This window comes from Scomber japonicus, chromosome 20 (genome assembly GCF_027409825.1).
Source record: "Scomber japonicus isolate fScoJap1 chromosome 20, fScoJap1.pri, whole genome shotgun sequence".
Lineage (NCBI taxonomy): Eukaryota > Metazoa > Chordata > Actinopteri > Scombriformes > Scombridae > Scomber > Scomber japonicus.
In genome coordinates, this window is record NC_070597.1 from 23,661,071 (window position 1) to 23,688,610 (window position 27,540).

The following is a 27,540-nucleotide window of genomic DNA, read 5'->3' on the forward strand; positions in this document are numbered from 1 at the left end:
GCAACAGATGGCAAAATCTCATGGCTTACAAGTTAATGTCAAGTCAAGTTCAAGTTGTCTAAAAAAAGGGCTGCTAAGTAGAGGTCACAGTCTATTATCTGTCAGAAATGCTCTTTGATACCATTTGATGGACATCTATTAACATATTTTTTCTGCCTGAACAACACACAGCAAGCAACATGTTTTTATAAACTGAATAGATTTTTATATTAGAAATTTGTTTTAGATATTGCATTTAGGAAATTAGTCAATACAAATATTGCAACCGTATGTCCTTGTGTGATTATGCATAAGAAACGAAATGAAACAAAATGAAATGTCCCTTTCCTTGCCAATGAGCGGTAGACCACAGCGCCCCCCAGTGTCACTGATTAGAATCTACAGGCACCTTGTTATCTTGATATAAGACGGTACTTTTTTGTACACCTCTGAAAATTGATACTGATATATATATATATATATATATATATATATATATATATATATATATATATATATATATATCAGTATCAGTATCATATATACATATAAACTTGATACTTGATACTCTACCTATATATTCTATATGTATTTGTTAAATATCCTTTAGTAGCCTATATAGGACATATAAATATATAAATATCCTTTCCCTCTCTCAGCAAAAACTTCAGTCACTAAGTGGTACATTCATGTAAACGCCTAGTACAAAAGCTGTCATGTACTATTGAAATTATTGTAGTTTTGTATAGGCCTACATTATACTTTTTTTTTAAGACTAAAAAGTTACATTTAATCTAAGCAGGTGTGGTGATCAGCACATAGAGGATGCGCATCCACTACAACCGCCTACTGGTCACGTGTGATTGACGGTTGTCATGGCAACTGTAAACTATCGAGAGAGCACCATTTTTCCAGTTTTTATGGTTTTTACCTTTCGTTTCAGACTAACTCACGCAACTTCACGTCACATATTGAAATGTCGGACGCAGGGTCTGATGAGTTTGATGATGAACGCAGCAAACTAGGGGTGAGATAATATAAGAAGTAACGCCAGCCAGTTAAACACTCGGTTTGTAGTTAATGTTAGAGTTAGCTGGCTGCGTTCCCTGTGTATATAGTTATACCTGCTGTTCTGTCTTATTGTCTCTCTTTGTTTATTGGACTGGTGTAGGAATATGAAGGGGGCCGGAATGAAGCAGGAGAGAGGCATGGAGTCGGTAAAGCTGTTCTGCCCAATGGAGACGTTTATCAGGGAAAGTATGAGATTGGAAAAAGACATGGACAGGTATGATACTAGAAATGCTTAAATAGGGCTGAATGAATATAAAAAGCAGCGGGATCAAACCAAATCCCTTTCTAAAAAGTACATATTCAAACAATACTGTCTGTACTGTACAATAGTTTGTCTCTGCAGCCTTCTCTACCATCCAAAACATTCACACAGTCAATCAGCCAATGCTTGCTGAGAAAAAAAATAAATTAAAAAATCCATATGTCAATGTCTGATGAAAATTGTGTTTTGATCATTGTCATAGACATAGAGGTTGCCTTTATGTTAACTGGTAACAACACCTCTTTGACTTACTCATATACTGTGTCTTTGACTGTTCTGTCTCATAGGGGACATATCGGTTCAAGAATGGGGCAAGATATGTGGGAGACTATTACCAGAACATGAAACATGGACAAGGCACCTTCTACTATCCAGATGGGTCTAAATATGAAGGTATAATAAAAGCATGAACAAAAGTGAGATGAGATTGTTCCCAACTTCTGCATTTCATTTAAGTGTGTCTATCAACATATATGTTCACAATTCTGTGAAAGTTTATCTGTAGCCATACATAGGTCCACTTGGAGTCTGACCATAGACCTTCAGAAACCAGGCTCCTAATGTTACATTTGTCTGTCAGGGTCATGGGTTCAGGACCTGAGACAGGGTCATGGTGTTTACACTTACCCCAACGGAGACACGTATGATGGGCAGTGGCTGCAACACATGAGGTATTTCTGCAGCTTCATAATCACAAGTTCATGTCAGTAAGATGATTTTTAACTTTGATTTTTTTTAATGAAATGCATCTGGTTGGCTGGTGTCAAATCTTGGAATTAAGGAGCCTCTTTTTCCTGTGCCTTCTTGATTTGAATCACATATACTGTGTGTCTTATCTATCTCTTATCTGTCAGGAAATAACTGTTGAAAAATGTAACTCTGGTTTGTGTTGTGTAAACCCAGAGTTGGGCCATAACTACTGTAAATGTGAATATGGTAGGTATTGATATCTTTTCTCACATGTCTGTTGTGTTGTCTGATTGACAGGCATGGCCAGGGCATTTACCACTACCACGACACTGGCTCTAAGTTCAAGGGCTCATGGGTGAATGGCAAGATGGAGTCAGCTGGAGAGTACATCCACTCTAACCACAGATACAAGAGTAATTTTATCAACAATTATGTAAGTTATGCTACTTATTCGATAAAAAATCTTGGCTTGGCTTGTGGTTACTGGATATAGAATATTTTATTTAAGGTAAACCTGGGTATGTAGGCTTTGACGGTCTAACTGGCCCAGACACTGTTTCCCAAAAGTATCTTAAAGCCACACTTATCAATATTTTATATGTACAATGGACTATGTCACTGTTTTGACTGAGTCTCACAGCTCTCATCACCTCATTTCAACAGGTAGCTTTTTTCAGCAAGCAAGCCGTCATAAAGGCACTGCACCAGATAGGCAGAGTTAGCAACTAGCAGATGAACATAGCATAGAGACTAAATAAATGTTAATGCTGCTCCACACACCAGCCAATTAACTAAGACGTAAAAAATATCAAATGTGTAATCTTCAGTGCACTAATTGTGTATTAATCCACCAGTGAAAACAGTTCCCAACAAATTCACTATTTCCTCCTGTTTGAGTAAAATCTGCTGAAAACTACAGTGCCCAGTTTTGATCAAACTCTTAGTTTTAAAAATCATGTTAAAAAGCTGAGCAACACACTGAAAGTTAACCTCACAAACTTCAGACACATAAGAAACTCTCTTACAATTGAAGCATCACACACGTATTTAAATGCAATGATTCTCCCACATCTTTTCTATTGCATGACAAGTTGGTCTCGGGCATCTAAAACAGCCGTAAAAACCACTAGAATCATTATATAAAAGTGCCCTTAAGATCCACAACAAAAAACATGTCAGTATCAACACTGTCATATACTCACCAAATACCAAGTATTTAAAATTGTGAAAATCTGATAATGCACACAAATCATAAAATCATTCATAATGCTGCTGCTCCTCTTCTTTATAAAAGTTGGCTGGTGGGGGTCAAATTGTTTTAATGATGTGGGAATGTAAATTATCTGTAATTTATTTTAAATTAAATATTTTCCATCAACCTGCCCAGGGACTACGGGTGGAAATTAGCAACTTGCTAAAATCTGGTTCAATGCATCTCTCATTGTTTTATACAGGGTTAATGTTTTATTGCGCAGTGTCCCTGTTCAAATAAAAATAAAAATGTAAGTTAAACAGTATCAGCCTTACAATGTAGTTCTTCTCAATTATATCTTTGAACCTGTAGGTTACAATAGTGACTTTTATATCGTTGTCCTTTTGTTACATCGTCATTATCAAGTAAACATCCCATTCTTATTTTACAGCCGTTTGGTCCAGGGAAGTATGTGTTTGACATTGGCTGTGAACAGCATGGTCGATACCACCAAACAGAGCAGGTAACATCAACACACTTCCAGTTGATACAATGGGTTTTACTTCCTCATTTTACTGTAAAAATGCTGCGGTGCAACTACCAAGCCTGGAAGTTTGTCAGGAGGCAGTGACTTACATGACATTGACATAGTGCACTGAGATGCAACATAACCATAATAACTCTCTTCGACTAAAACTGCAGCCAGCGGCTGCTGAGGAGGACGGTAAAAACATGAAAGCTCAGAAGTCGCCCTACCCGGGCTCCAGAGAAGGTTACCTCAACTTTGGGGCATTAGGAGGCGTAGAGGAGGTGCTTGCGTCTGTGAACACCTGCTGGTGCTGTGCCGTTTGCAAGAAGCCTTGATCACTCAGTCATATCAGACTCTTGCATGATGATCTTGGATTTTTTCAGTAATGAGAATGTCTTTTCATACATAAAACTGAACTCATATTGTTGATAGTAGCCCTAGAAGTATTCTTTTCTTGTTTTAAGTGCATTTCTGAATGTACAAGCATGATCTAATCAGTTATCTTGAGGGACTGTGCATGTCAGTAACTCGGCAATGTGTGGTGATGTTGCAGTGAGTTTCATCTACAAGATTTGTGTTTATCTGAGGTTAAAAAAGTGAAATTGTCAGCAAGAAAGCAATACACTTCTTTCCACATTTTGATTGAAAGTGTCACAGTAATATAGTACATTTTTTAATTTGTCTAACTCTTTATCCACTCTTTGCAGGACCGGGCTGAGGGTGAGTGGGGTGAATTGGCCTCTACCACCATCCTCAAATGGATTCCCAAATGTATCACTGGCCTAACACTGTGCACTCCAGTTAAAGAAACTCCAGGTGAACTTTATCAACCCAAAATGACTGTCATGTAGGGCTGTAGCCAAGATTTTAGAAATCCAAAGTCCTACAGAACCCCATCCACCAAACGAATGTTTGTGTAACCAACCACCAAACTCACTTTTCTTTAGTCATACCAATCTGGTGAAGTTTATTGTTTGTTAGCAGTTTCTGAGGAATTAAGTCAAGTGTCACATACTTCTGATAAAGAGGTTAGGAGCAGCCAGACAGTGAGATGACAATGGAAAATGGAGGAAAATCTGTTGCACTGAATTAAAGGAAGTGTGTGTGTGTGTGTGTGTGTGTGTGTGTGTGTGTGTGTGTGTGTGTGTGTGTGTGTGTGTGTCTGCTTTCTTTTGTCAGCCCCAGAAACAGAAATGCCTTCAGCAGAAGGGGAGGCAGGCAACTGACTGTAGTGACTGGTGTGATCAATCTACAATCCTTTATCTTTAAGCCGCTGGTTAAACAGCACAATAAAATGAATAAATGTATGAATATGATCTCTTAAACGTGTGTGTTTAATGGTTTTCATACAGTGCAGTATAAAAACAGACCCTGCCACTTACAGACTAAAAACAAATTCCTGCATATGATGGATTAGAGTAATGAAAGTTATTGGAAACAGTAATTTGACAAACCATAGCTCATGTCCACTTATTTGCTTTTTTCAGTAACTAGCTCCAGAAGCACTTCTTGTTCTTCTCTGTGGTGGACTCCTGAAAACTTTTATTTACTATGCTACAAAAAGGCATTTTCACATTGACATTTTTACTTGTCATGAAAAGCACATGTGTTACTAATGTACAAATTACTAATACAAATTCCTTTTTTGGCTAACTATAATGCAACTAAGTGGAAAAAAGGAGAAAAATGCAACAACCAAATCACAGATGTTCCTCATAGTATTAATTATAGCTCTGTTCCATTCAAGTGTCCCAGAAAACCAGTGTGCACAATATCAGGAACCTGAAACTGAAACCACTAAAGGGAATTCACATTTTTCTATTGTGTTTCCTATTGTGACAAGTCAACATGTCTTTCTGTTTGTCTATGGAGATTTAAGAATGTTCTCTGTTACCATTTTGGTTTTCTTTGAGGTTATTTTGACTTAATTTGATCCGTGTTACATTAATTTGTCGACATGTAAGTAAGAACCTAGGCTCACGCACAGCTATAGAAATCATGAATTGCTTAATGTGAAACTAAACAAGAAGAGAGGGTGGATGGAGGAATTGAATCAGAAAATGGCAAAGGAACAAGACAAGTGGAAGGATGGTAATTTTGAATTTAGAAGAAAGGGAACAGAAAGAAAAAGAAAGTTGGTTCATTGAGTCTTGAAAAAGAAACCTACATGGTTGGAATGAAGATTCTGGATTTGGGAGAAGGTGCTGGATGTGGAGCTCTGTCAGAAAAGCACACTGTGGCAAGATGGATTAAGAATAAAGTGGATGAAGTTAAGCTGATCAACATTAAACAGTTGATAGTCATTGAGTGTCACCTATGTCAAAGATACAAATGGAAAAAGCCTTAAAAATCTTGGTGTTGGGTTCTGGGATGGATATATATATATATATATATAGTAGGGTGTTGTTGATGGAGTCTCACACAGAGTGGATGTAAGTAGATTTAAAGAGTGTTAAGTAATAACAGACAGTTATAGAATGAAGAGAGTTGACAAAGAAGTTTTTCTTTTAATTATGAAATTAAATCTGTTATGCTTCACTTTGATCTTGAGTACTTCCCTGATAGTGTTCTTGGACCAAATATTGTACGAAGTAATATGCAGCAGTATGTTCCCAAACACATTTCCAGTGAAAGAATGGTTGGAATTTTGGTCATGGTTTATATGTATGAGTAAAATCACCCTCCCCACATGTGGTTAATGTGGGGAGAATGAGTGAAGGATCCAGTGTCTTTGCAAAGGGAATCGTGCAGCATGGGAGGATCACTATCCAAAGACAGGGAGGGAGGCAGAAATAATCAGGGTCAGATCTATGACTTAAAAATGTTACCTGATGTAGCAGATGGTTTGTTACATGGAACCATCTGGGAAGCCATCTTTGGAAACTGCTTGAAAAGGGCAGAGAGTATCAAAAATACCCAGCAGGTAGTCAGATCAACCATCTAACTATAACTGTCTACACTGTCTTACCTTGTAAGGTAGTTGGATTTGTTCAATGATTGGTCCAAGCCATCAGTGGTTCTGATACAAGCACATAACTTGAAGCCTGAGAAGCAAATCCAGCTAACCTTGCAAGGTGATTAAGCATGAGGAAGAAGGAAATGTAATGAGAAGCTAAGGAGGACAAATAAATCAGGAAGCATTATGAGTTTTTTTTTAGTTTTACAAGAATCCAGTGACATTTTTGGCCTTGGAAAAAAGTTGAAAGAAATTTGAAAGATTTGTGGGTGTTGTGGGAGTGTCTGGAGAAAGTGTGCAGCAGCTAGACACCTAAAAAATAGAGAATTTATAACAGAGTGGGAAATGGGTGGGAAGAGGTAGAGTGCTTTTAGGCACTCTAGGAAGGCAGGGGTTACTATTATTTTACCAGTAGTGATTTTATTTCAATCCAGTAGGTGGCGGTAATGCGACATTTTGGACAGCAGCCGCCACTAAAAACCAAAAAGAAGAACAACAAACAGGAAGAGAAAAAGCACTTCCTCTGCACATACGCCGGGTTTGGAAATCGCGTTTAAATGAATACGCAGACATTTTGTTGTTCCATATCCATGTGTTTTAAAGATTCATGCTCTTTACTGTCATGCTCGCTGACAACATTGTTTTGAGGCACAAAGCCGGAAGTGGTTGCTTGTATTTTGCGTTACTTGTCACAAAAAGTCCCCTTTGTGAATCACCTCAACAAACAACGAGGCCTGGCTGGATGTCATCATGTGAGAAGGTTGGGCTCTCTCTTTAGATACAGTCGGCACTCTCCAGCTTCACTTACTTCCACTCAAACACCGAGAATGGACGACTGTTGTCAGCAGACCCCACTGTTTACATTCGGTGTGATAGCTGACATTCAGTACGCAGATATAGACGACGGCTTTAATTACTCCAAGACGAGGAAGCGTTACTACCGGAGCAGCCTGGAACTGCTGAGAAATGCCCGGGAAAGTTGGACCGAGTCGGCTGTCAAACCTCAGTTCATCCTCCAGCTGGGAGACATTATCGACGGCTTTAATAAGGAGCACAACGCGTCCCAGCAGGCCCTGGACAGCGTGCTGAGAGAGTTCAGCTCCAGCCCGATGGAGGTCCATCATGTGTGGGGTAACCACGAGTTTTATAACTTCAGTAGGAGCGTATTGTTGCGTTCAAAGCTTAACAGCACACTCCACGTCGACAGGAGCTTCACTGGAGCCCAGGCCGGGGGTGAAATATACGCCTACCACTTCAGCCCGTTCCCCGGGTTTAGATTTGTTGTGCTGGATGCCTATGACGTGAGTCTGCTGGGTAGAGAAGAGTCCAGTGAACAGTATGCCACTGCTTTGAAATTGATAAAGCTGTACAACAGCAACGAGGACCTCAACTGTCCCCCAGGTATGTAGTTGTCACTGTTTTATTTTATGATGACACACCGGGAAGCCTGGAAGTTCTACCCTATAATAATACCCTATTTAAAAGGTCCAGTGTGGACGATTTAGTGACACCTAGCGGCGAGGTCGCAATTTGCAACCGACTGAAAATCATCTGAACCGCCTACATTTCACTACATTATTTTCACGACTGCACTGATAACTGTATAAGTAACTGAAACTAGCTCCACCTCCTACAGTAGAAGGACAGGCAGTCACAGAGGGATTGAGGGAGAGAATTCCAGAGCTTGGGGGCCATGGCGTTGAAGGACCAGTCTCCCAAGGTGGACAGTTTGGTGTGTGGGACAGTGAGGAGGTTGCAGTCGGAAGATCTGAGAGGCCGAAAGGGAAAGTAGGGGGTCAGGAGTTCACTGAGGTATACAGGAGCCAGGTTATGGAGGGCTTTGAAGGTGAGGAGTAGGATTTTGAATTTTATATGGGACAAACATCAAGCTCATAATACTGATGTACTTGTACTGTAATACTTTAGCTATATCACTCATAATACTTAGGCTATGTACATTAACTGTAATATTTTAACTACATCACTCATAATACGTATGTACTTTAACTTAAGTCACATATGCTTCATATGGATCCGGAGCTGTTAAATCATGATCTTTTACCATCATGTCCCAAGCAGCTCCACTGGAGCAGCTTAATGTTAAGTGCCTTGCTCAATTGCAAACTCTAAATCAGCAGTAGTGGTTGAGCGATGACACCATAACACGAAAGTTCTCTAAATGGGAATCTGCCTCTTTATTTTCAAAAATGAAGTTGACCTTCATATTTTGTGTTCTTGTTTTAGTACGCTGGAGTCTTGAGCAGAGGTTTACAAAGTTCAATGGAGGCTTCAGTAAGGACCAGCTGGACTGGCTAGACTCTGTTCTGTCCTCTGCTGATGAGAAAGGGGAAAAAGTCACTATTGTCAGTAAGTAAATCTGTCTATTGTAGGAATTCTATTTTGCTGTTTGGTATGGGCCCTTTGCTCGTCAGCTCAGCAAACCAAATTACATAAAAAAATATCTTCAGCATTTCTGTTCTACACTCTCTGCTATAAGCTAATATTGCCCAATATAAAGGATTGTCCAGTTTACCTTGGATATCCGTATCAAAGCCAAAATCAGCAGGAAATGAATCACAAGCTATTTTCATAATGGTTACCTTTTTTCTACCAAACTTTTTAAAAAAAACACCAATCAGTAGATCATAAATCAAAATAACCTTTAGTTACATGCTATAACATAATAATTCTGTCCTGCAAGTGCTGATACTGAGGACTGAGTCAAAATGCTGATAATGTTTTTTATTCTTTGGTCAGGTCACCTTCCTGTCCACCCCGACTCCACAGACCCAATCTGCCTAGCTTGGAACCACGACGAGCTCCTGGACATCATACGGTCCCACTTCAGCGTGGTGTGTTTCATGGCTGGACACGACCACGATGGCGGATACACCCGGGATAAACAGACAGGAGTGCACCACCTGACCTTAGAGGGGGTGATTGAGACTCCACCGTGCAGCAATGCCTTCGGCACGGTCTCCGTGTACGAGGACAGGATGGTTCTGAAAGGGAAGGGGAGGATCACAGATAGAGTGTTTCTGTTCCCATGATGTCACACAAGATTTATTACTAAAGGGCTTTTTTAGCTGTGGAGGCAATACTTATGGAATATATTGCCATTTTGAGAGGTATATTCCAGACTGGGAAATTTAGGGGATGTTTATTCCATTCTCTAAGTAAGTCAGGGAATTTTACACAGGTCACTTTATGAGAATAAGAATAATGCACATGTGTACATCCACTATCTTGCATCATAATTTTTTGGGGGGCTTAGGTTTTCCACAGCAAGCCCTGTAGTCAGCAAGCCAAAGGTATCCAGTAATGAACCACTGAATTAGTTGTGTTACCAACACTAGTTATATTTAAAGGCCAAGGTGAGAATACCTAAAAGATAAAATATTAACAACTATTACAAAAACCCAGACTGTCTGCTATGTGTTTCTTAGATGCAAGATATCACATCTACTTACCTCAGTTGAACACATACTGTACCTCAAGTAATTTATGGCACTTATGAGTTTTTACTTTTTAAAAGAAGTGAAAGTGTGAAATATATCTTATCTTATGCACTGGTTGTGTTTTAAACTGGAGGTGGAATGATAACGTTTGCATATCTGTACGCAGATGTTTTTTTTTTTTAGGAATTTTATTTTCTAATTCCGAATTACTGCCTTTTTTGCATGTTGCACATAACTGACTTTCTTATACCATTATTTGCTGAGCATTGTACAACATAGTGGTAAATATGATCAGTGCAGTGTATTGCAATATATGACATTTATAATTTATATATATAACCCAGTTTCCAGGTGCAAATCTGTATGATTTACAATGTTAAACATGATGATGAATAATAAAAATCATTGTGTCAGCAGGTCACATTCACGTCTCTGGCATCATATGTAGTATTGCAGATACACAAGACAATGGTAGAGAGATTTATAGCTGAAATAAAGCAAAGACACGTTCTGTGAGTTTTGATGAGAAATGTTGCTTGAAGCTTGACAATGAACATATTTAAACAACATAATTGTCATATGAAGATAATTTTATACCACTGATATAATGATAATAAAACAAAGGTAAAAACACAGACTGGTTATTATGTTTGGGGACAGAGTTATTTACCTTTAATTCTTCTGCAGTCTCCACTCAAGACGTACACAGTGAGGAATGGAGGACACTACTTGTTTAGCCAATGTGACATGAATAGCCTCTTAGCTGCTAATGTGAAGTGTGGTGATACTGACATCAAAAAATGATTAAGGTCATGTCCATATTTAGACACGATGTTGATAATTGTGTTATTGTGCAATAAGTCGATGACATAATTATTGTGACAGTACTAAATATAATGAAATAAATACAACTAGCAAAATGGAGAGGTCAAGAACAGTAAAAAACAAAAAGCAAAACAATACTAGACGCAATTGGTTCAACTAATGGTCCAAGTTTTTTCCAGAACTTTCCGTCATATCTCACAATCTTCATTAGTGCATGGAGTCACCTACATATTGAACTTTGGTCACATTATAACAGGTAGTTGTGTATGCTGAGTAATTATTCACACATCATGTAGATACAAGGCTATTATAAAGCAGTATCAATGAAAGGTAACGTCTGCACACTTATCCCAAGCCACAAAATGTAATCAAATCAAGATGTTTTTGATCTTATTCAGATCTTTGTCAGGCCAGAAAGTTTGGAATGATGTATAATTATGGGTGAGTTTCAGCTAATACATATAGACATCAGATATAGCCATCTCCATGACAACTGAGCAAACTCCATCCACTAATGAAGATAGTGAGATAAGATCTAAAAAGATGGTAAAAGATAGATAGATAGATAAATAGATAGATAGATAGATTAAAGTGTAAATGAAGTATAGTATGTTAGCTGTATGATTGAAAGAGAACATGAGCCAAGAAAGACAAAGTGCAGTATAGTATAGTAAGACATGGGAATGTGGTGACCACAGATAAAGATGGGGTTATAATATGTAGAATGTGCTGATTTTCACATATGAAAGAAATATGATCAATCTTGCACTAAGCACATAGACTGTATATAAGTATTTATTATTTATGTACAGTCTATAATTAAGCGGAAGGCAAAAATCGTGATTAGGTGTGTTTCCGACAGCCCGTGAAGGCAGCACCGACACAGACGTGGCCGTGGTGCGGCTGTTGCGTTCAGGTGGCGCAGTGTCCCGTCCGCAGGCAGAGAGGGCGAAGTTTCACTCGGTTTCAGTGTGTGCACTGCAGCCTGAGCGCTGCTGCCGGAATCCAACACAACAATGGCGACTCCCAGTCCTGACAGCAACTCCAGCAGCTCCAGCAGCTCCAACAGTAGCAGCACCGCAGGATCCACGTCGCATCAGTTTCACCAGCAGACACAAAGCAGCAGCATGCAAGGTAGGCGGCCACGGCCCTTATCTCCTACTTTTCTCTTTTATCTCCACACTGTGGAGTTAGTAAGAAAAGGTAGCTTGTAGCTTCCCAGAAGCAGACACTATAGTCAAGAAAGGCAGAATAATCCCAAGTCTTCCGGTTAGTATTTCAAAATAAAATCATTGCATGATCTCGGTCAGTGGTTCCCAATTTGGGGGGCGGACCCCAATAGTTGTCACTGGATTGATCTTAAGGGGTCGTAAAATAACAGGGCAACAGAAAAAAATGTCTGTTTCAGACACCTTTGTAAAAAGAAACCTTCCCACATTTTTTGCTTTATTTTTTATGAATTTCTGTACTTTATTTCTAACCCTTTACAATTAATTTAAAGTGAAATCAGACCTATTTCATTTTAACAGGTAGACAATGCTACATGATGAGGATCCCAGGTACAATTAGTTTAATTTTAAGGGGTCACAAGACAAAGGATTGGGAACAACTACTCTTGTTTTTAATGATATTCTGGTTAATTATAGATAAATAATTATATAATTATATTACCCTATCTGGGTGTCCCTAGACCCCACTTTGAGAACCACTGCTTTAGAAAACGTAGTGGGCTCTTTTTATGGAAACTTAACCAAGACTGTGAACGGGCACTACAGTTTTAGAAGTAAGGCCACGCACAACCTACAACTGTTGTTTATTATTTAAACATTATGTGTGTTTGTGTTGGTAATATATTAACTTTATGTCAGCTCTATGCTTTTATACTGAAGGCAGAATGGGACAGTTTCCGCTGCCGCTGCATCTTCTTGTGTGGAGCTTGAAGCAACTGCATGAAACTATTAGGCTACCAGGTTAGCAGTGATGCTGTAGCTGCTGTGTAGCTGGAGTGTAGCTGGAGTGTAGCCGGGCCTGTTGTGGCATAGTGAAGTGTTGTCTTTCCTCAGTTTCATTAGAAACAAACTCCAAAAGTGTTACACCGTAAATATGCATTCACTGAAGTCTATTCAGCGACATTAAAAGCACCAGTTGAACAGTTAGTCTTGTATAGTAGCGAGCAGCACGCCAGGCCTCAGCCTGCTACTGTTAACATTTACTCTGTCAATGTAAAGAAAGTGTTCAAATATGACTATAAACGTTATCTGTGTTGCAGTAATGACTGCTACATTCACTGTGTTAACCTTCATTGTTCACTGCTTTCATTATTGGCTTCAGTCGTCTGTCACTGTTGTTAGTTCTGTCGAGATTTGTGCCCGTTTCATGAAGTGAGAGTAAAAGAATAAACAGCTCAGTGTTTATTACAAGACTCCTTCAGTGTGTCTATCATGTGTTCATTGATACACTGCAGCTTTGTAATTCTAGCTACATGACATGTTTTTAGTGTAGACACCTAGCCTCCCGACTCCAAACTCTGAATCCATTATCGGACAGGAAGCCAAGCCTCGTCGCGGCCAAAAGCTCCAGAAGTTAAATCATATTTTTACAAACGATATTTCTGTCCCAGCAGTTGTCTATAAGATTCTGTGAGTCACAGTAATGTCCGCTAATATGACTCATAATGGAGTATGGTAAACAGCAGGGACCCTTCACATGTCGCTGATTTAACCATTAACGACCATTTGGAATCAAATTGTGTGTGTAACGTTAGTGGTAGACCGTATCCATCTTTATATCTCCATACACGGTCTATGTATAAATCACATCTAAATTACATCTAGTTTGTGGTAAACCGGTTGATATACTGTAGGTTTTTCGTTTGTGTTCAAAATGTAGTGAATAACAGACGAAGAGCACGCCAGGCATGGTCGTGTCCGATAATGGATGTGTTAATAGCTGCTGGGTAACGGCTTTTCCATTGATTGATTTAGTTGTAGCACCTATAACCTAATAACAGCAGCAGCACAGTGGTGTATCCAGTGGTCAGCTGATCTGAGTTGCATGTTCTTACTCTGTGGCAGATGTATAGTATCAAATGTTTTATCTAAACCTTACAGAAACCAACACCTGCTGGAGATGTCAAAATGAAACAGGTATTCACATTTATTTTACTAGGTATTATTCTGCTGTTGGAGGTTATTTGTTTACATTGTGTTTGTTTAGGCCACATCTCTACAAAGAGGCCAATGAAATGTTCCCTATTCACCCTCTTATCTTTTTTTGTTTCAAACTTATTTTTTTTTGTATTTCTGTTCATTCTGCATTTATATCCACTATATCTGCATGTTAAGTATGTTTATATATTAAAAACACCCGTGTAGGTCCACAGTAGACAGACCCCATTTGATGAGACCGCATCAAGCAAACCCCTCTATGAGTGTTTTGGTTGTTTCATAAATAACGCAACTAAAGTGCTAACTGTAAGGAGCCAAGATAATCAAATAGTCATTTTAATGTGTTGTGTTATTTGGCTGGAACTGATTAAACATGTTGAAAGATAACTATGCAGCATTCTGCTCAGGATGCAATGAAACCACATGTAAAGCTGAATTGCAGTGTAAAACCCACTTTTGTGACCTCAGTACTCTGCAGTTGTGATTCAGTCACGTAGCATCCCAAACGAAAATGTTAGGAGGAAAAAACAAACATATTTTTGTGACTTTACAGATGATTCTTTTTTATTCTCAATTTGCCAAAGATAAGAAATGTATGACCTAATCAATGACTGAGGAGTTCAGTGCTCCACAAGCAACACAACAGGCTCATTTTCAGTCTGACCCACTTTACCCCTCGTGCTCAGTTATCGTTGTTTTCTTTGCTAACGCCAAACGGAGGAAGTTTGCAAGCTTTGCTGAATAGATCACCACTGGAACAACCCATCTGAGAACCAGTGTGCGGAAACGTTAGCTTGTTACTCAAGTGAGGCAGTGGGGGAAACGAATATGAACAAAATGCTTTCAATTTTACAATTCAGGGATTAGTTTGGGTTTAAGCTACATGTGTTTGAATAACTTTGTATGAATTAAATGTTAGTTTGTGACAGTTTGGAATAATGACACATTTTTCGGACAGTTTTTTCACGAAAGCGTTCATGGTGTTGTACTCAGGAACAAATTATGGAAGTAATTGTGTAAACAATGGGGGGAAAAAATATGAGAGAACTTCAAATATTACCTACTTGGGGATTGTGTTGATTGTCTGTTTCAGAAAGTTACAGAAATGATCTAATATAGCTCCTCCTAATAATGCCATTGGAAAGGGGGTGCCACACTCTTTTCGACTGTCCAACAGTCAGCTTATTTGCAGCATACTGAGGCCTCAATGTACACAGTGCTGAGGTCACAAATGAAGCTTGGCAGCACACTGACTCAGACCTCTTTTACCAATTAAATCAGTTTCTAAGTAACCCGCCCTGTATTCCACTTTCAGACACATGCTGGGATGGCACTTGCTAATAATGCACTCACACTTAAACAAACCCTAAGAAAATGTATGTGTTTTCTTTACTTCAGGGTTTCAGATAAGCCTGTCTGGAGTATCCCAAAGTAAGCAATAGACTCGCACACAAAGCACACCGACCTCTACTCTTTGTGGGTATACCTCAGTAGTCTACAGTGGTTTCATTCCCTCACTCTCTTTCATTAAGCTCCTGTTCACTGATTGGCTGACAGCTAGGTGTACTGTTGCCTGGTGACTGGTCCATGATGATGATGAGCTCCAGATTATTGATGTGTTCATCATGCTCATATTTAATTGGGTAACACAGGGGAAAGGAAGCCACTGTATACTATTGAAATAGCCTGTGTGGTGCTCTGGTAGTTGGGGAGTCTGTCCACTGTTCACTGCTAATCAACTGTTACCAATTCAGTTATGGCCAAGAGAGATTAATTTGCACCGGGGCTTTAAAGGTTAAGGGATCTGTTTGCACTTTGAGCTGGTTGAACAGGGGCATGGCAAAGTGGACTCAATACTTAAACTCAGCACTTTTCATAATAGCTAAAGCTGATCATCAATTATAGTCTTGATATAGTGTCACTGGTGTCAGAATGCACCTGAATCATCTTAACTGTCACGTAATTGAGTGTAATTCCTCTTGATTCTTAACTTTGAATGAAGTGCTAAGTGTTGGGTCACTTTGATACCTCAAGGGAACTGTTCAAGTTTGAATTGCACATTAAAAAAAAAAAAAAAAAAGTTGTCAATGGAAATGTTTTGGACAGGGATTCCCAACATCACTACCCTGCAGTAGGCTCTTTTTGGCAACCAACAATTCAAATAACTTGCACAAATACATAATTGGGAAGAAATTGTAAACGACATGGCTAAAAGAGCTGGAGCAGTAGTCTTGTCTGATGATTGGGAACCCTTGTACCCTTGTGTGGGCACTTTGATTGTGTTCAAAATGCATTTTGTGCTTCCTCTGATATTGATAAGAGCTTGAGATAACCCAAAGGTCACTCTGTTTGTGATAGAGGCGCTTATAGGCTTGATTTTTTTCCCCAACATGGGAAGATTAAATCACCTTGATGCCACAGCAGTTTACTCCTCATCATTCTTTAAAGACTCGTTTGCTAGATCTCACAGTCATGCGGAGTCACCTTAAATCATTAATTTTGCTTAAGCTATTGCACATGTGAAGGCTTACCCCAAGTGTGTATATAGATTGAAGATATGGAGGTAAGAGGAGCATTTGATCACACTGTGTCTGCTGCATATCCTCACATAGCCCCCCCCCCCCCCCCCCCCCCCGCCCCTGTTTGCACCAGCTGGTAGAGCCCACAGTGTGGTGTGCATGTTGTGGGAATTTGGATCTGTTTCTTTCTTTGTCCTGCCAGGTAAACGTAAAGCTCTGAAGCTGAATTTCGCCAACCCTCCAGTGAAACCGGCCTCCAGGCTCCCGCTCAATCCAACGCCCCCCTCTTTTCAGAACCCTCACATGTGAGTAGAGATAGGTTCCAATCACAGTCCTACTAGACACCTTTAATGAACTACATGTAAGCCCTATCCTACAGACCCAGGCAGGTGTCAAGAGGAAAAAAATAGTAATAGTTGTATTAGTAGTAGTAGTTTTAGTAAAAATGTCTCAATGATTGTTGGATGGATTGCCATGAAATTTGGTTAACCCACTTGTTACACATGTTAAAGGGATGATGAAGATGTGCAACATTGTTCATCAGGCAAAATCTAAAGTATATTTAAGTAGCTCTGTTCACAATAAAAACAAACATTATTAAATCCAAGTAGCTCATTGAAATCATATTGTTCATGGTCTGACCACTGTCCCTGATTGGTTTGTTCTGCATTAACACGTGCATAGCTAACTGATTGCAGCCAAAACTGGTCAGTATCACTGAAACAACGTCCAATTTAGCATCACAAATGCAGGACAAATACAAGGAATGAAACTACTATTCCGAAGGCGTTTCAACAACAACAAACAGCTGCTAGCCTACTGCTAACACTCAGGGTGGTCCTTTAACCTCCAACTTAAGTTCCTGCTGTTACAGTTGGTTGTCATTAATTTAAGAGAACAGTTTAGTATACTTTTTTCCTTCTTCATTTCATCTACCAATCTTGCACCCATGAGTGAAAAAAAACAGTCCATACTGTTACAGCATTGTAGGTAATGCAGCCTAAAATTAAAATCACATCATTATCACCTGCTGTATGTACTGCCAGAGATTCAAACATGATAGTGTCCTCAAGCCCTTTGTAATCTGTGGCGTCTTTGTCCATTTTACTGTCTCTGTCCCACAATTTCATGGAACCTTTAAATGCTTCACATTCAGAAAAAGCACAGGAATTACTGATAAAATATTTAACACATCGACACGAATCTGTAATGAATGTTCATATCATGGCTCCACACTGTCTCTCTCTCTCTCTCTCTTCCTACCTCCTGCTCTGTCTTCGATCATAACCCTCACTGTCCTTTCTCACGATTCTCCAGAGAGCGTCTGCGAACACACAGTATCGAGTCGTCGGGGAAGCTTAAGATCTCTCCAGAGCAGCATTGTGACTTCACTGCAGAGGACCTGAGAGACCTCGGGGAGATTGGTCGCGGGGCATATGGCTCCGTCAACAAGATGGTCCACAAGCCCACGGGCCAGATCATGGCAGTTAAGGTGACCCGTTACACCAATACACACTCCATGCTTTTGTAATTTTTTTTCAACCAAAAACGTGAAGATTTGTCAGTTCAGAAAGCATGCTCACACCAAGCACAGTTATGACAAAACTGAGTTCAGGGAAATTAGCTGCAAGACAGGTGGATGGTGTTAGCTTTGGATAAATTGACACAATCTGTTATGTGTGGAAACTTATAAACGTATAGAATCAGACACTGCTTATTTGAGTTTACATCCAAGCAAACTAAACCATACTGCAGCACAGAATACTGAAATCCTGAAAATTCGTCTAAATGATTCCTGTGAAATCACTCAGGAGGTGCTCACTGTCACTTTTATTCATCTTTATGTCATGTTCAGAGCAGAGTTCTGTAGTTTCAGGAAGTGAAGAGTGAAAGTAACAATGTCTTAGCTTTCTAGGACAGGTTCTTTTTTGAAGTAAGATGGGAAGTGAAAAGTGTGCATACTGCCATAGTTGTTATGCCATTAAGGCCCAGATGATGTTTTTTTTTCACTGTCAAAAAAATCAAAGGACAGGTTCACATAGTAACAACAAATGTGGATTAATCCGCCACTGAAAATAGTCCTCGACAAATGTGCTTTTTCTTGCTGTTTGAGTAACATTTGTTTAAAACCACAGTGACCAGCTGATAATAGAAAATTACTGAGCCAATTTCATTAAAAAATGAAATTATATTTGTGAGTTGTTATTAAAAGATTGTCTTCAATAAGAACCAATGGGCTTGAGGCTGAGTGCCACAGACAGGGTAAGGAAGTTCGACTGTATTAACATCAACATTCTAAAAAGCATTAGAAGTCCTAAAAGTTACATTAATTTTGCCTTCCTCTTGTACCTATATTACAGAAGAATGCATGGACTAATGACTGTAATGGACTAATGGCTGTAACAGATCTCCAGAGATACTATAATGGAGTTGAGTGCAGTGTTTGGAAATGTGAATGTCTTGTGTGTGCTCTCCATCCTTCAGAGGATTCGCTCCACTGTGGACGAGAAGGAGCAGAAACAGCTGCTGATGGATCTCGACGTGGTGATGAGGAGTAGCGACTGTCCCTACATCGTTCAGTTCTACGGCGCTCTCTTCAGAGAGGTCCGACACACCCAGCATTCTCAAGTCTTTTTTATAGTGATATGTGATCAATCATAATTTGACCCAGCAGATGTTATCAGAAACTAACTGTCCTCTTTGTGTTTCAGGGTGACTGTTGGATTTGTATGGAGCTTATGTCTACCTCATTAGACAAATTCTACAAATATGTATATTGTGCATTAGATGATGTCATTCCAGAGGAAATATTAGGCAAAATAACATTAGCAGTGAGTACATGAATCACTTCTTATTGACACATTTATTTTCATACCATGTACCATCAGAACCTGACTAAATATGATGTGTTTTATTTCTACTACAACAGACCGTTAAAGCACTGAACCACTTAAAAGAAAACTTGAAAATAATTCACAGAGGTAAGATTACCACATTTACTTTATACACCTGAATTTTGAGTGTCACCCATACATATTTAATTTTAATAATTTTTAGTACTTTTAATAGTAGTAGAGTAGTAGTGCTGTCCCTCAGTATTTCATTGACTTTGAATAGAGTACTCTCGTCTAAAAGCTTTAATGTTGACATCCTTGCAAAGGTTATAAATGTCAAAACATTCATGTTGGTATTTACCTTCAAACACAATTTCCATTTATGTTACTCTGTTACTGAATAAAATTGTCCTTTTTCTCCCATTTCAGACATCAAACCTTCCAACATTCTAATGGACCGAAGGGGAAATATCAAGCTGTGTGATTTCGGCATCAGCGGTCAGCTGGTGGACTCCATAGCCAAGACCAGAGACGCAGGCTGCAGGCCTTACATGGCGGTAAGTAATGAGCACTAAATAACTCTTCACAGTCACTGCAGGTCAAGGCTTCAAGGCTTTTCACAGATAAGTCAGACAGAATTGGTGACAAAATCTAAAATTATGTTGTTTTAAATTTGTTCACAACCCAAAATAAACAGGGAAAAAATATTTGCAACAATCTTTTTTTCCATGACAAAGACGATGAGACGAAACAGACCATTGAAACAAAAACTGAATAAATCTCATACAAAATTTATGTGTTATAAAATAGAAAGAAAGAAACTTAAATCAAAGTCTTGATATATTTCCATTGATAAATCAAAAGGAGGTTATATCACATTGAGACTGTTTTCAGAATGGTATAAATTAGTCGATCGACTGAAAATTAATTGGAAACAATTTCACTATTTTCCAAGCATTAGGCGGTGTCCGCTTTTTTAATGTAATGATTTAATGTTTTTGTCTTTGTCTTGTTTTAGGCTCTAAGACAGAACGTCATTTGTAGTTGTCACGTTAATGTTTGTCGTTTTCTTTGACTACCAAGAGACTGAAATATCCAGTTTTCATCAATTAAAAACTGATTTGAAAAAATAAAAGTTGACCTTGGTTAAATAAAACTGAAGCTCATATGGACTTTTGATCTCAGGACTAAGATGAAATTTAAAGATACTAGAATCACTCAACACTATGGGTCAGATGTTCCATCATGAGCCTTCAGAACAGCTCAGCGCTCCATGGCACAGATTCTTCAAATGTGTGGAATTCTCCTGGAGGGATGAACAGCATTCTTCCAAAAGATATTCCCTCATTTGGTGTTTTATGACAGTAGTGGCAAGTGCTGTCTAACACTTGACTCCAAGAAGTCTTGGGTGTTAGATTAAGTTAAACACCCATATCAATCAACAAGTTAGATCTTTCCCTTGTAGATCCTTACCTCTGACCTCCCCATGGAAGGTGAAAGCCATAAAACCTACCCTGTGGGGGTCAGTGAAGTATCTCAGTATCACAGAGTCTGTTGTTATGTGTTTTCAGCCTGAAAGGATAGACCCCAGTGCTTCCAGACAAGGCTACGATGTCCGGTCTGATGTGTGGAGCTTGGGAATCACCCTGGTAAGACCAATAATGTCGCCTTTCATCTTTTGTTATGTCTAAAAGAGTTGTAACATCAGAACTACAACAGTCCAGCGTGTCAGTCCATCACAGGTCCGTGGTTTGTGTTTGCTTTCAGTACGAACTGGCCACAGGAAGGTTTCCTTACCCCAAGTGGAACAGTGTTTTTGATCAGCTGACACAAGTGGTGAAAGGAGAGCCTCCTCAGCTCAGCAACTCAGAGGAGAGGCAGTTCTCCCCCAAGTTCATCAACTTTGTTAACCTATGGTAAGCACCATTACATAAAACACTGCATCATATATTCACAAATACAATCAGTAGAGGTAGTTTCAGAGAATCCTAGGAGTTCAGTTAAGTGGTCCTTGAGACCCTCTGTGTTTCACACAGTGCTTCTCTTCATGCTAATCTAAAGTAGAGTTTAATCTGCCACTAAATACTTCTTTCTTTTTCTGTCCAGCCTTACAAAGGATGAATCAAAAAGGCCAAAGTACAAGGAACTTCTGGTAAGTTCTTACACCGCACTACACTCTTACACTATATTAAAATGATCCTTTCTTCAGTCCCTTTGACATGCCCAGATGAAAGTTAAATATCAATGCAATGAAGTGTCATTAATACCAGGTGTTTTAAACTGAAATTTCTCAAATCAGGACGCACGCATTTGTTTGCAAAGAGCTTCTTAATGTTGGTGCGCACTGTGCATTCGTTTTCCTGCTGAGAGGATCAATATCACTCACATGCCTGTATGCTAAATATGAAGCTTCAGCCAGCAGGTGGTTAGTTCAGTTTACATCCATTTTTGTTGAGATTAGATTAGAAGTGCTGTAAGCAGATTTAGTTACCTTTGGACAGAGCCAGGCTAGCTGTTTTCCCATGTTTTCAGTCTTTATGCCAAGCTAACCAGCTGTTGGCTTCAGTATTGATTGGACAGATATGAAAGTGGTATCCAACTTAACCTCTCTGCAAGAAAGCTAATGAGCTTATTTCCCAAAATATTTCTGTCAGCAAAATGAAGAAATAGTCTCATCGACTTGACATTCCTGTATAACAGTGTATCAAAATGCAGTACATGAATAATTAAAATATGATTGGCTAAGAAATAAATTCCATTGTAACTTCTTAGTTTGCAGCAGCAGTTTGCAGCAGCAGTTTTCAGCGTTAAAACTACTAAATTTTCCCATCACCAGACAACATAAAGATAATGGAATATAATAAAATAGAATGATAGAACGATATATTTTTATAGTTAAAAGGAATATTGGAATTGGATTGGATATTGGAAACCTGGACATCTGTTGGATGTGTAAATAGGCAACTATTTGCCATATGAAATTTATAAGGTGAAGTTACATCAGGTGTTGTGTTTACAGCTTGCTGCACTGCCCCCAAGTGGCGAAAATGAGTCAAGACGAAGCAAGGATAAATATATTGTTGGAAATGCCGGCTTTTCCAGAATGTTGCTATTGTTAAAATGTATTTCAGTTGAATATATACAGTATTTTTTACTTATTTTCCTGTGAACCAGTTAAACATTTATTTCAAGTTCCTTATGTCACACAATCCATCCTGAAGCCCTGTCTTTCTCTTCCAGAAACACTCCTTCATTCTGATGTATGAGGAGCGTTTCGTGGATGTCGCCAGTTACGTGTGCCGCATCCTGGATCAGATCCCCGCCTCTCCCATCTCTCCTATGTATGTGGACTGAGGGAGTTTGGCAGGGAAGGGTGGGTGGGTGGGGGGACGGGGTCACCCAACATGTGGTGGGTGGGACACTAAGCTTTGTGATGCGACGTTTGACATCTTAGCCCTCAGAGTTAACGTAGGATCACCTGTTTAATCACATGTTCCAAAGAACAAAGGAACTAAGTCCAAATTGCCCAGTGCAATGAGATGAATATTGTTAAGCAAACTCTTCCACCTCCAATCACCTCATTTAAAGTCAGTGAAACCTAAAATATTATCATCCATCTTCAGTCAGAAAAACTTGAAGACATAACATTGTCTTAGTAAAATGCAATGCATCCTTTTATGTGAGGAAAAATTAACAGAGTATATGTATATATATACTTGAACTCGTTGTACACAAACAGAATTTACCAAATAAAATGTTGGACAGTGATGCTCATGACGTATGAACAAAAATACACACTTATTGGATTGTACATTGTGGACTGTGTGTATGCATTTGTGTGTTCACGTCTGAATTGTTGACATGTACAGATGTATGCCGACAGACCTACTGTCTAAACACACACACACACACACACTCTAATCATCACGCAGTTTGTTGCGGGCACCTTCACTCATGGTCAATGAATGAGTATGCAAAAAATGTTTGAATCTGGGAAGCTCATGGATTCGGTAGCGTGGCTTTACTTCTTTTTTTTTTTTTGGTTTGTTTTCAATATGCAATCTGTGAGAGTTTGTCTTGACACGTGATACAGGACAATATACATTCTCACTTCCAATGTTAGCCCCAGTTTGCACTTCTCTTGTTACTTCATTACATGAGCCACAAACCTAATTCAAAAAAGCTAATACTAAAGATTTTAAGGGTTGGGGGGGAAATTGAGTCCCACATCGTAACCCTGTTTCCTAATCAAAAAAAATTTTTTTAGCTGGAAATGTAGGGTTAGCTTTCTTTTTAGCTTTATGTCATATCCACCTAATCTGAACCTGAAGGAACGTTGTTCAACTGGGAGATTGTGTCATTTTAGCTGTTCCTAAATCAACGTTAATTAGCTACAACTGATATAATTAGCTGTTCGTCATCCGTTAAAGCTTCAGTTAGCATGAAGATGAATGATGCCTGCTACCTAAATGTTTTCTATATTACTAATAAAAAGTAAACAGTAGATTCAGTGAGAGAATAGAAGTGTGTCATTAGCATAGGAGTTCAGTGAATACAGGTATTTTGCTAACTGGGCCCAGCTACAGAAATTATCTGACCTTTCTCATTTTTTTACGGTACAAAAACATAGATGTGTTATTATGAAAACATTAATATAGATAAATATACCTGACAAAACTTTTCAAACATACAGAATAGGCAAGGAGATATGTCACTTCAAGCTAACGTTAGTTAGTTTGGACGTGGAATCAGAACTTGGTATGCGAGTAAAACTCTTATGCAGTGGAAATAATAATTCCAGATGGACTGTCTGAAAATTTTTTAAAAATACTTTCAAACATCCCGCATCATAGTTTTATATTTTAGGAAAGAAGATACTTCCGTAGCTCAAATGTAATGACATGACGATACATGAGAGATACAAACTGGGGCTAATCCAATGTTACCTTGCCTGATGTAAAGTGACTTCAGGACATTATTTCCACTGATGTAAATGTGTATGTATATAGTACATCTAATCTGCTGTTCCTGGCAGGTTCTGCTTGACAGTTAAGGCTCATTCCTAAACACGGAGATGATCAAATCAAGTGGTGACCAAATTAAGAGTGCTAGGCGCAGAATAATAATGTGGTTTCAGTTTGAGAATGAGCCTTAATGCTCCCCAGCAGCCTGTCATAGCACTGTACAGTTAAACTGCTCATCCACACTGATCACAGATCCACCATGCTGCAATACAAAGGCAAACAGCAGTAACTACATCTTTAAAAAATGACACCCTATAAATGCTGCTAAATGACAAACTGTCCACCTATGTACCAACGACACAGAAGATCCACTCCTCACATGGTTACTGCTGTTTGACCTTTTAGGTTACCACAGCATGTTCCTCCGTGACTTGGCATGTCTCTTTTCTGGCTTGCACTGATGATAGAATGTCCCCCCCCCCCCTGCTAAAACATGTATCACACTTTGGGATGTGTCCCTATAGTTGAAAGGGCATCCTCTGGCCTGACCTCAGGGGGCAGGCGAGGGAAAGGCTGCAACTTGAGACTATTGAGATTCACCCACTCTCATTCCCTCTCAGAAAGCCACGTCTACCCGCACAATGGAAGTTAGTGGACAAACATCACACAACTAGGAGTTAGTTCCATAACCAAACTGTATGGATGGTGGTCCTTCAAAGTTGGGACATTGTAATGACCTGTAATGTAATTATTTTAAAGGATAAGGCTAGTAATGGTCACCCCGTTTTTTTTTTTTTTTTACATTCAACAAATTCATTGAAAAGACCAAACCAAAACCAATCATCTTTTCAGTTGGTAGTTTTGAGCAAGCATAACTAGTGCACTTGTTAGGGGTAGTTTTCAACAGCAAAGTGAGTTGACAATATGAAAATAATAGACTATAGTCAGTCTTATCCTTTAAATGTGCAAATGCCAATAATCTAAAGTAATCCAATGTAATATAGCCTATACAAGAATAAGCCAAGAATATATAGTAACATGAGTCAGCTATTGACTTTGTCACATAATACAAGATCAGTTGATATTTTATGGGACTGTCCAGAGTATTTACTGTTATTGTTACTCTTATATCTTGATGTGGAAAAAAATATATCAATTTGATCGACAGTCACAATTCAGGTTTTTATTGTATTTTGGCATTTTCTTTGACTGTAAGGCATTATTACATTTAGTTTCATTACATTAAAGGTATTGTTGTATTTAAAGGGGTACTCTATCGATTCTGTGTTGTACTTCATTGAGGTTGTGGGGAGCAATATGTTTAAAAAAGAATTATAAAAATTGATGCAGTAGAGGCCAAGATATTCTATTCTTAAAGAAACAAAACTGACATCATCAGAAAACTGAACTTCGGTGGAGCTCCCCTTAATGTTTTCCTTAAATTTCAATGACTACAGATGTAAGCTGTTGTTGCAAAAATGGCCACCATCTTTGGGGTGTGTTGGGGGCTTTGGGGTCACTCATTAAAACAAGACTTGTTGAACACTTGTGGCTTATTTGGGAGGGTTATAACATTACAACAGAGTTGGTAGAGATGTATTGTAGACCAGACACGATTCTCTGTCTAGCTTATTAGGAGAATTCTGTCAGCTCTGATCTTTCCGTTTCTATCAGTAATGTGAAATGGTGCAGACCCCTGAGAAAGCCCACAATCTCATTTGACACGTCTCCAGATCTGTTCTTCTCTCATGGGATATGTTTCCAAGAAGCTAACTTACCACTGGTGAATCTGAATCTCCAGGGTACATGTTGTACAAATTGCAATTTACTAGAATGTTCATAATAGATTATAAGATAATATTAAGGGCAATGAATATTATATTGTATCTTTATCAAGGGTTACAAATAAAGTTCCCATGGAAAAGACTGAGAACCTGTATTGTGTGCTTCTTGTGAATCAGACATGAATAAAATGGTAACTGCGGAAATGATTTTGCTGTGATAAGTTTATTGCTCTTCTTTCTGTAGTATACAGGGATGCAGGCAAATACTGTTTTTTTTTTTTTTTTTTTTAACAATAGTAAAGCAAGTCGGTGGCCAAGCAACATGGAAGCTTCTGTCACGTTTTTTTTTTCCACGGGGAAAATGATTGAAAAAAGAACCCAAACAGATTTTTAAAAAGGCCGATAGATATTCTTACAACTGAAGACAGAAAGTAAAGAACATCAGCTTTGTCATATACTCAAAACAATGAGCATCACTACATGTAGCAATGGAACCCATAGTGCAACACTTCATAGCTAACAGGAAAATAAGCTGTATTTGGTCAAAACAGAACACATAGTGAGAGTGAGACCCATGTGTACAGAGAACATTATTGTAAATGCAAGAAATGAATTGGCCAAAGCACTTAAAGCAATAGTTTGACATCATTTGCTTTCTTTCTGAGAGTTGATGCCACTCTCATGTCTGTATAGTAAGTATGAAGTTGAAGCTAGGAGACAGCTAGCTTATTTTAACTTAACATAAAGACTGGAAATAATGCGAAGCAGCTGATGCCTTATATGTTACTTGTTTAATGTATATAAAACTAAAATGTAGAAGCATTGTGGTGAAACGGGGTTATTTTTTGGCTAGTGCTGCTAGCATGAACAAGAACAGAATAGCAAGTTGCGATTTTACGAGGGGTTATTTGCTAGATTTAACGTACATATTAATGAGTGCTAAGAGAGCTAGACTAACTTGAGGAAAAACATGTTGCTAAGGATAGGGAACAACGGTAGGAGCTCATTGTGGCTTAATATCTCACAGTTAAGAAAGATTAAGTAAGAGGTGCTGATGGTAGGCAGATTTCGTTAGCTTCCATTAGCTTCCAACGAAGGCTAGCCGTTTCCCTCTGTTTCCAGTCTTCATGCTAAACTAAATTAACGACTTATATTTACCGGACAGATAAGAGAGCAGTAACTATCTTCTTATTTATCCCGCAACAAGAAAGTCAATTTCCCAAAATGTCAAAGTATTTTGTTATGTGCTAAAAACATTCACTGACCAAAACTGAAACCTACTTTTTTAGTTTAACTACTGTGTGTATAGG

General features: G+C 38.8%; 3 protein-coding genes across 4 annotated transcripts; all 3 read left to right on the forward strand.

The window, feature by feature from the left end:
• Positions 1-955: 955 nt before the first annotated feature.
• Positions 956-4,574, forward strand: rsph1 (radial spoke head component 1). Its single transcript, XM_053341127.1, has 7 exons — positions 956-1,006; positions 1,151-1,264; positions 1,600-1,705; positions 1,893-1,983; positions 2,300-2,435; positions 3,646-3,717; positions 4,431-4,574. The coding sequence occupies exons 1-7, from the start codon at positions 956-958 to the stop codon at positions 4,572-4,574; spliced, it is 714 nt and encodes a 237-aa protein (XP_053197102.1).
• Positions 4,575-7,227: 2,653 nt separating this feature from the next.
• adprm (ADP-ribose/CDP-alcohol diphosphatase, manganese-dependent) lies at positions 7,228-10,556 on the forward strand. The gene is made up of 3 exons (XM_053341695.1): positions 7,228-8,080; positions 8,924-9,046; positions 9,437-10,556. The coding sequence occupies exons 1-3, from the start codon at positions 7,507-7,509 to the stop codon at positions 9,727-9,729; spliced, it is 990 nt and encodes a 329-aa protein (XP_053197670.1). The 5' UTR covers positions 7,228-7,506; the 3' UTR covers positions 9,730-10,556.
• Positions 10,557-11,899: 1,343 nt separating this feature from the next.
• map2k4b (mitogen-activated protein kinase kinase 4b) lies at positions 11,900-26,516 on the forward strand. 2 transcript variants are annotated; one of them, XM_053341693.1, is made up of 13 exons: positions 11,900-12,096; positions 14,073-14,108; positions 15,528-15,560; positions 16,851-16,953; positions 17,966-18,140; positions 19,133-19,252; positions 19,360-19,479; positions 19,578-19,629; positions 19,912-20,039; positions 21,054-21,131; positions 21,250-21,398; positions 21,589-21,634; positions 22,723-26,516. In XM_053341693.1, exons 1-13 carry the CDS (start codon positions 11,979-11,981, stop codon positions 22,834-22,836), a joined length of 1,272 nt encoding a protein of 423 aa, XP_053197668.1. In that variant the 5' UTR covers positions 11,900-11,978; the 3' UTR covers positions 22,837-26,516. The 2 variants fall into 2 exon arrangements, with proteins under 2 accessions (XP_053197668.1, XP_053197669.1); XM_053341694.1 differs by lacking the exon at positions 15,528-15,560.
• Positions 26,517-27,540: the final 1,024 nt, after the last annotated feature.

Excerpts from the sequence above, each read along its gene's own strand:
- adprm (XM_053341695.1), top strand. The coding sequence starts at position 7,507 with ATGGACGACTGTTGTCAGCAGACCCCACTGTTTACATTCGGTGTGATA. Across the intron at positions 8,081-8,923 it reads GGACCTCAACTGTCCCCCAG|TACGCTGGAGTCTTGAGCAG; the intron begins GTATGTAGTTGT and ends TTCTTGTTTTAG. Across the intron at positions 9,047-9,436 it reads GGAAAAAGTCACTATTGTCA|GTCACCTTCCTGTCCACCCC; the intron begins GTAAGTAAATCT and ends TTCTTTGGTCAG.
- rsph1 (XM_053341127.1), top strand. The coding sequence starts at position 956 with ATGTCGGACGCAGGGTCTGATGAGTTTGATGATGAACGCAGCAAACTA. Across the intron at positions 1,265-1,599 it reads TTGGAAAAAGACATGGACAG|GGGACATATCGGTTCAAGAA; the intron begins GTATGATACTAG and ends TCTGTCTCATAG. Across the intron at positions 1,984-2,299 it reads CAGTGGCTGCAACACATGAG|GCATGGCCAGGGCATTTACC; the intron begins GTATTTCTGCAG and ends TCTGATTGACAG.
- map2k4b (XM_053341693.1), top strand. The coding sequence starts at position 11,979 with ATGGCGACTCCCAGTCCTGACAGCAACTCCAGCAGCTCCAGCAGCTCC. Across the intron at positions 12,097-14,072 it reads ACAAAGCAGCAGCATGCAAG|AAACCAACACCTGCTGGAGA; the intron begins GTAGGCGGCCAC and ends TAAACCTTACAG. Across the intron at positions 20,040-21,053 it reads GCTGCAGGCCTTACATGGCG|CCTGAAAGGATAGACCCCAG; the intron begins GTAAGTAATGAG and ends ATGTGTTTTCAG.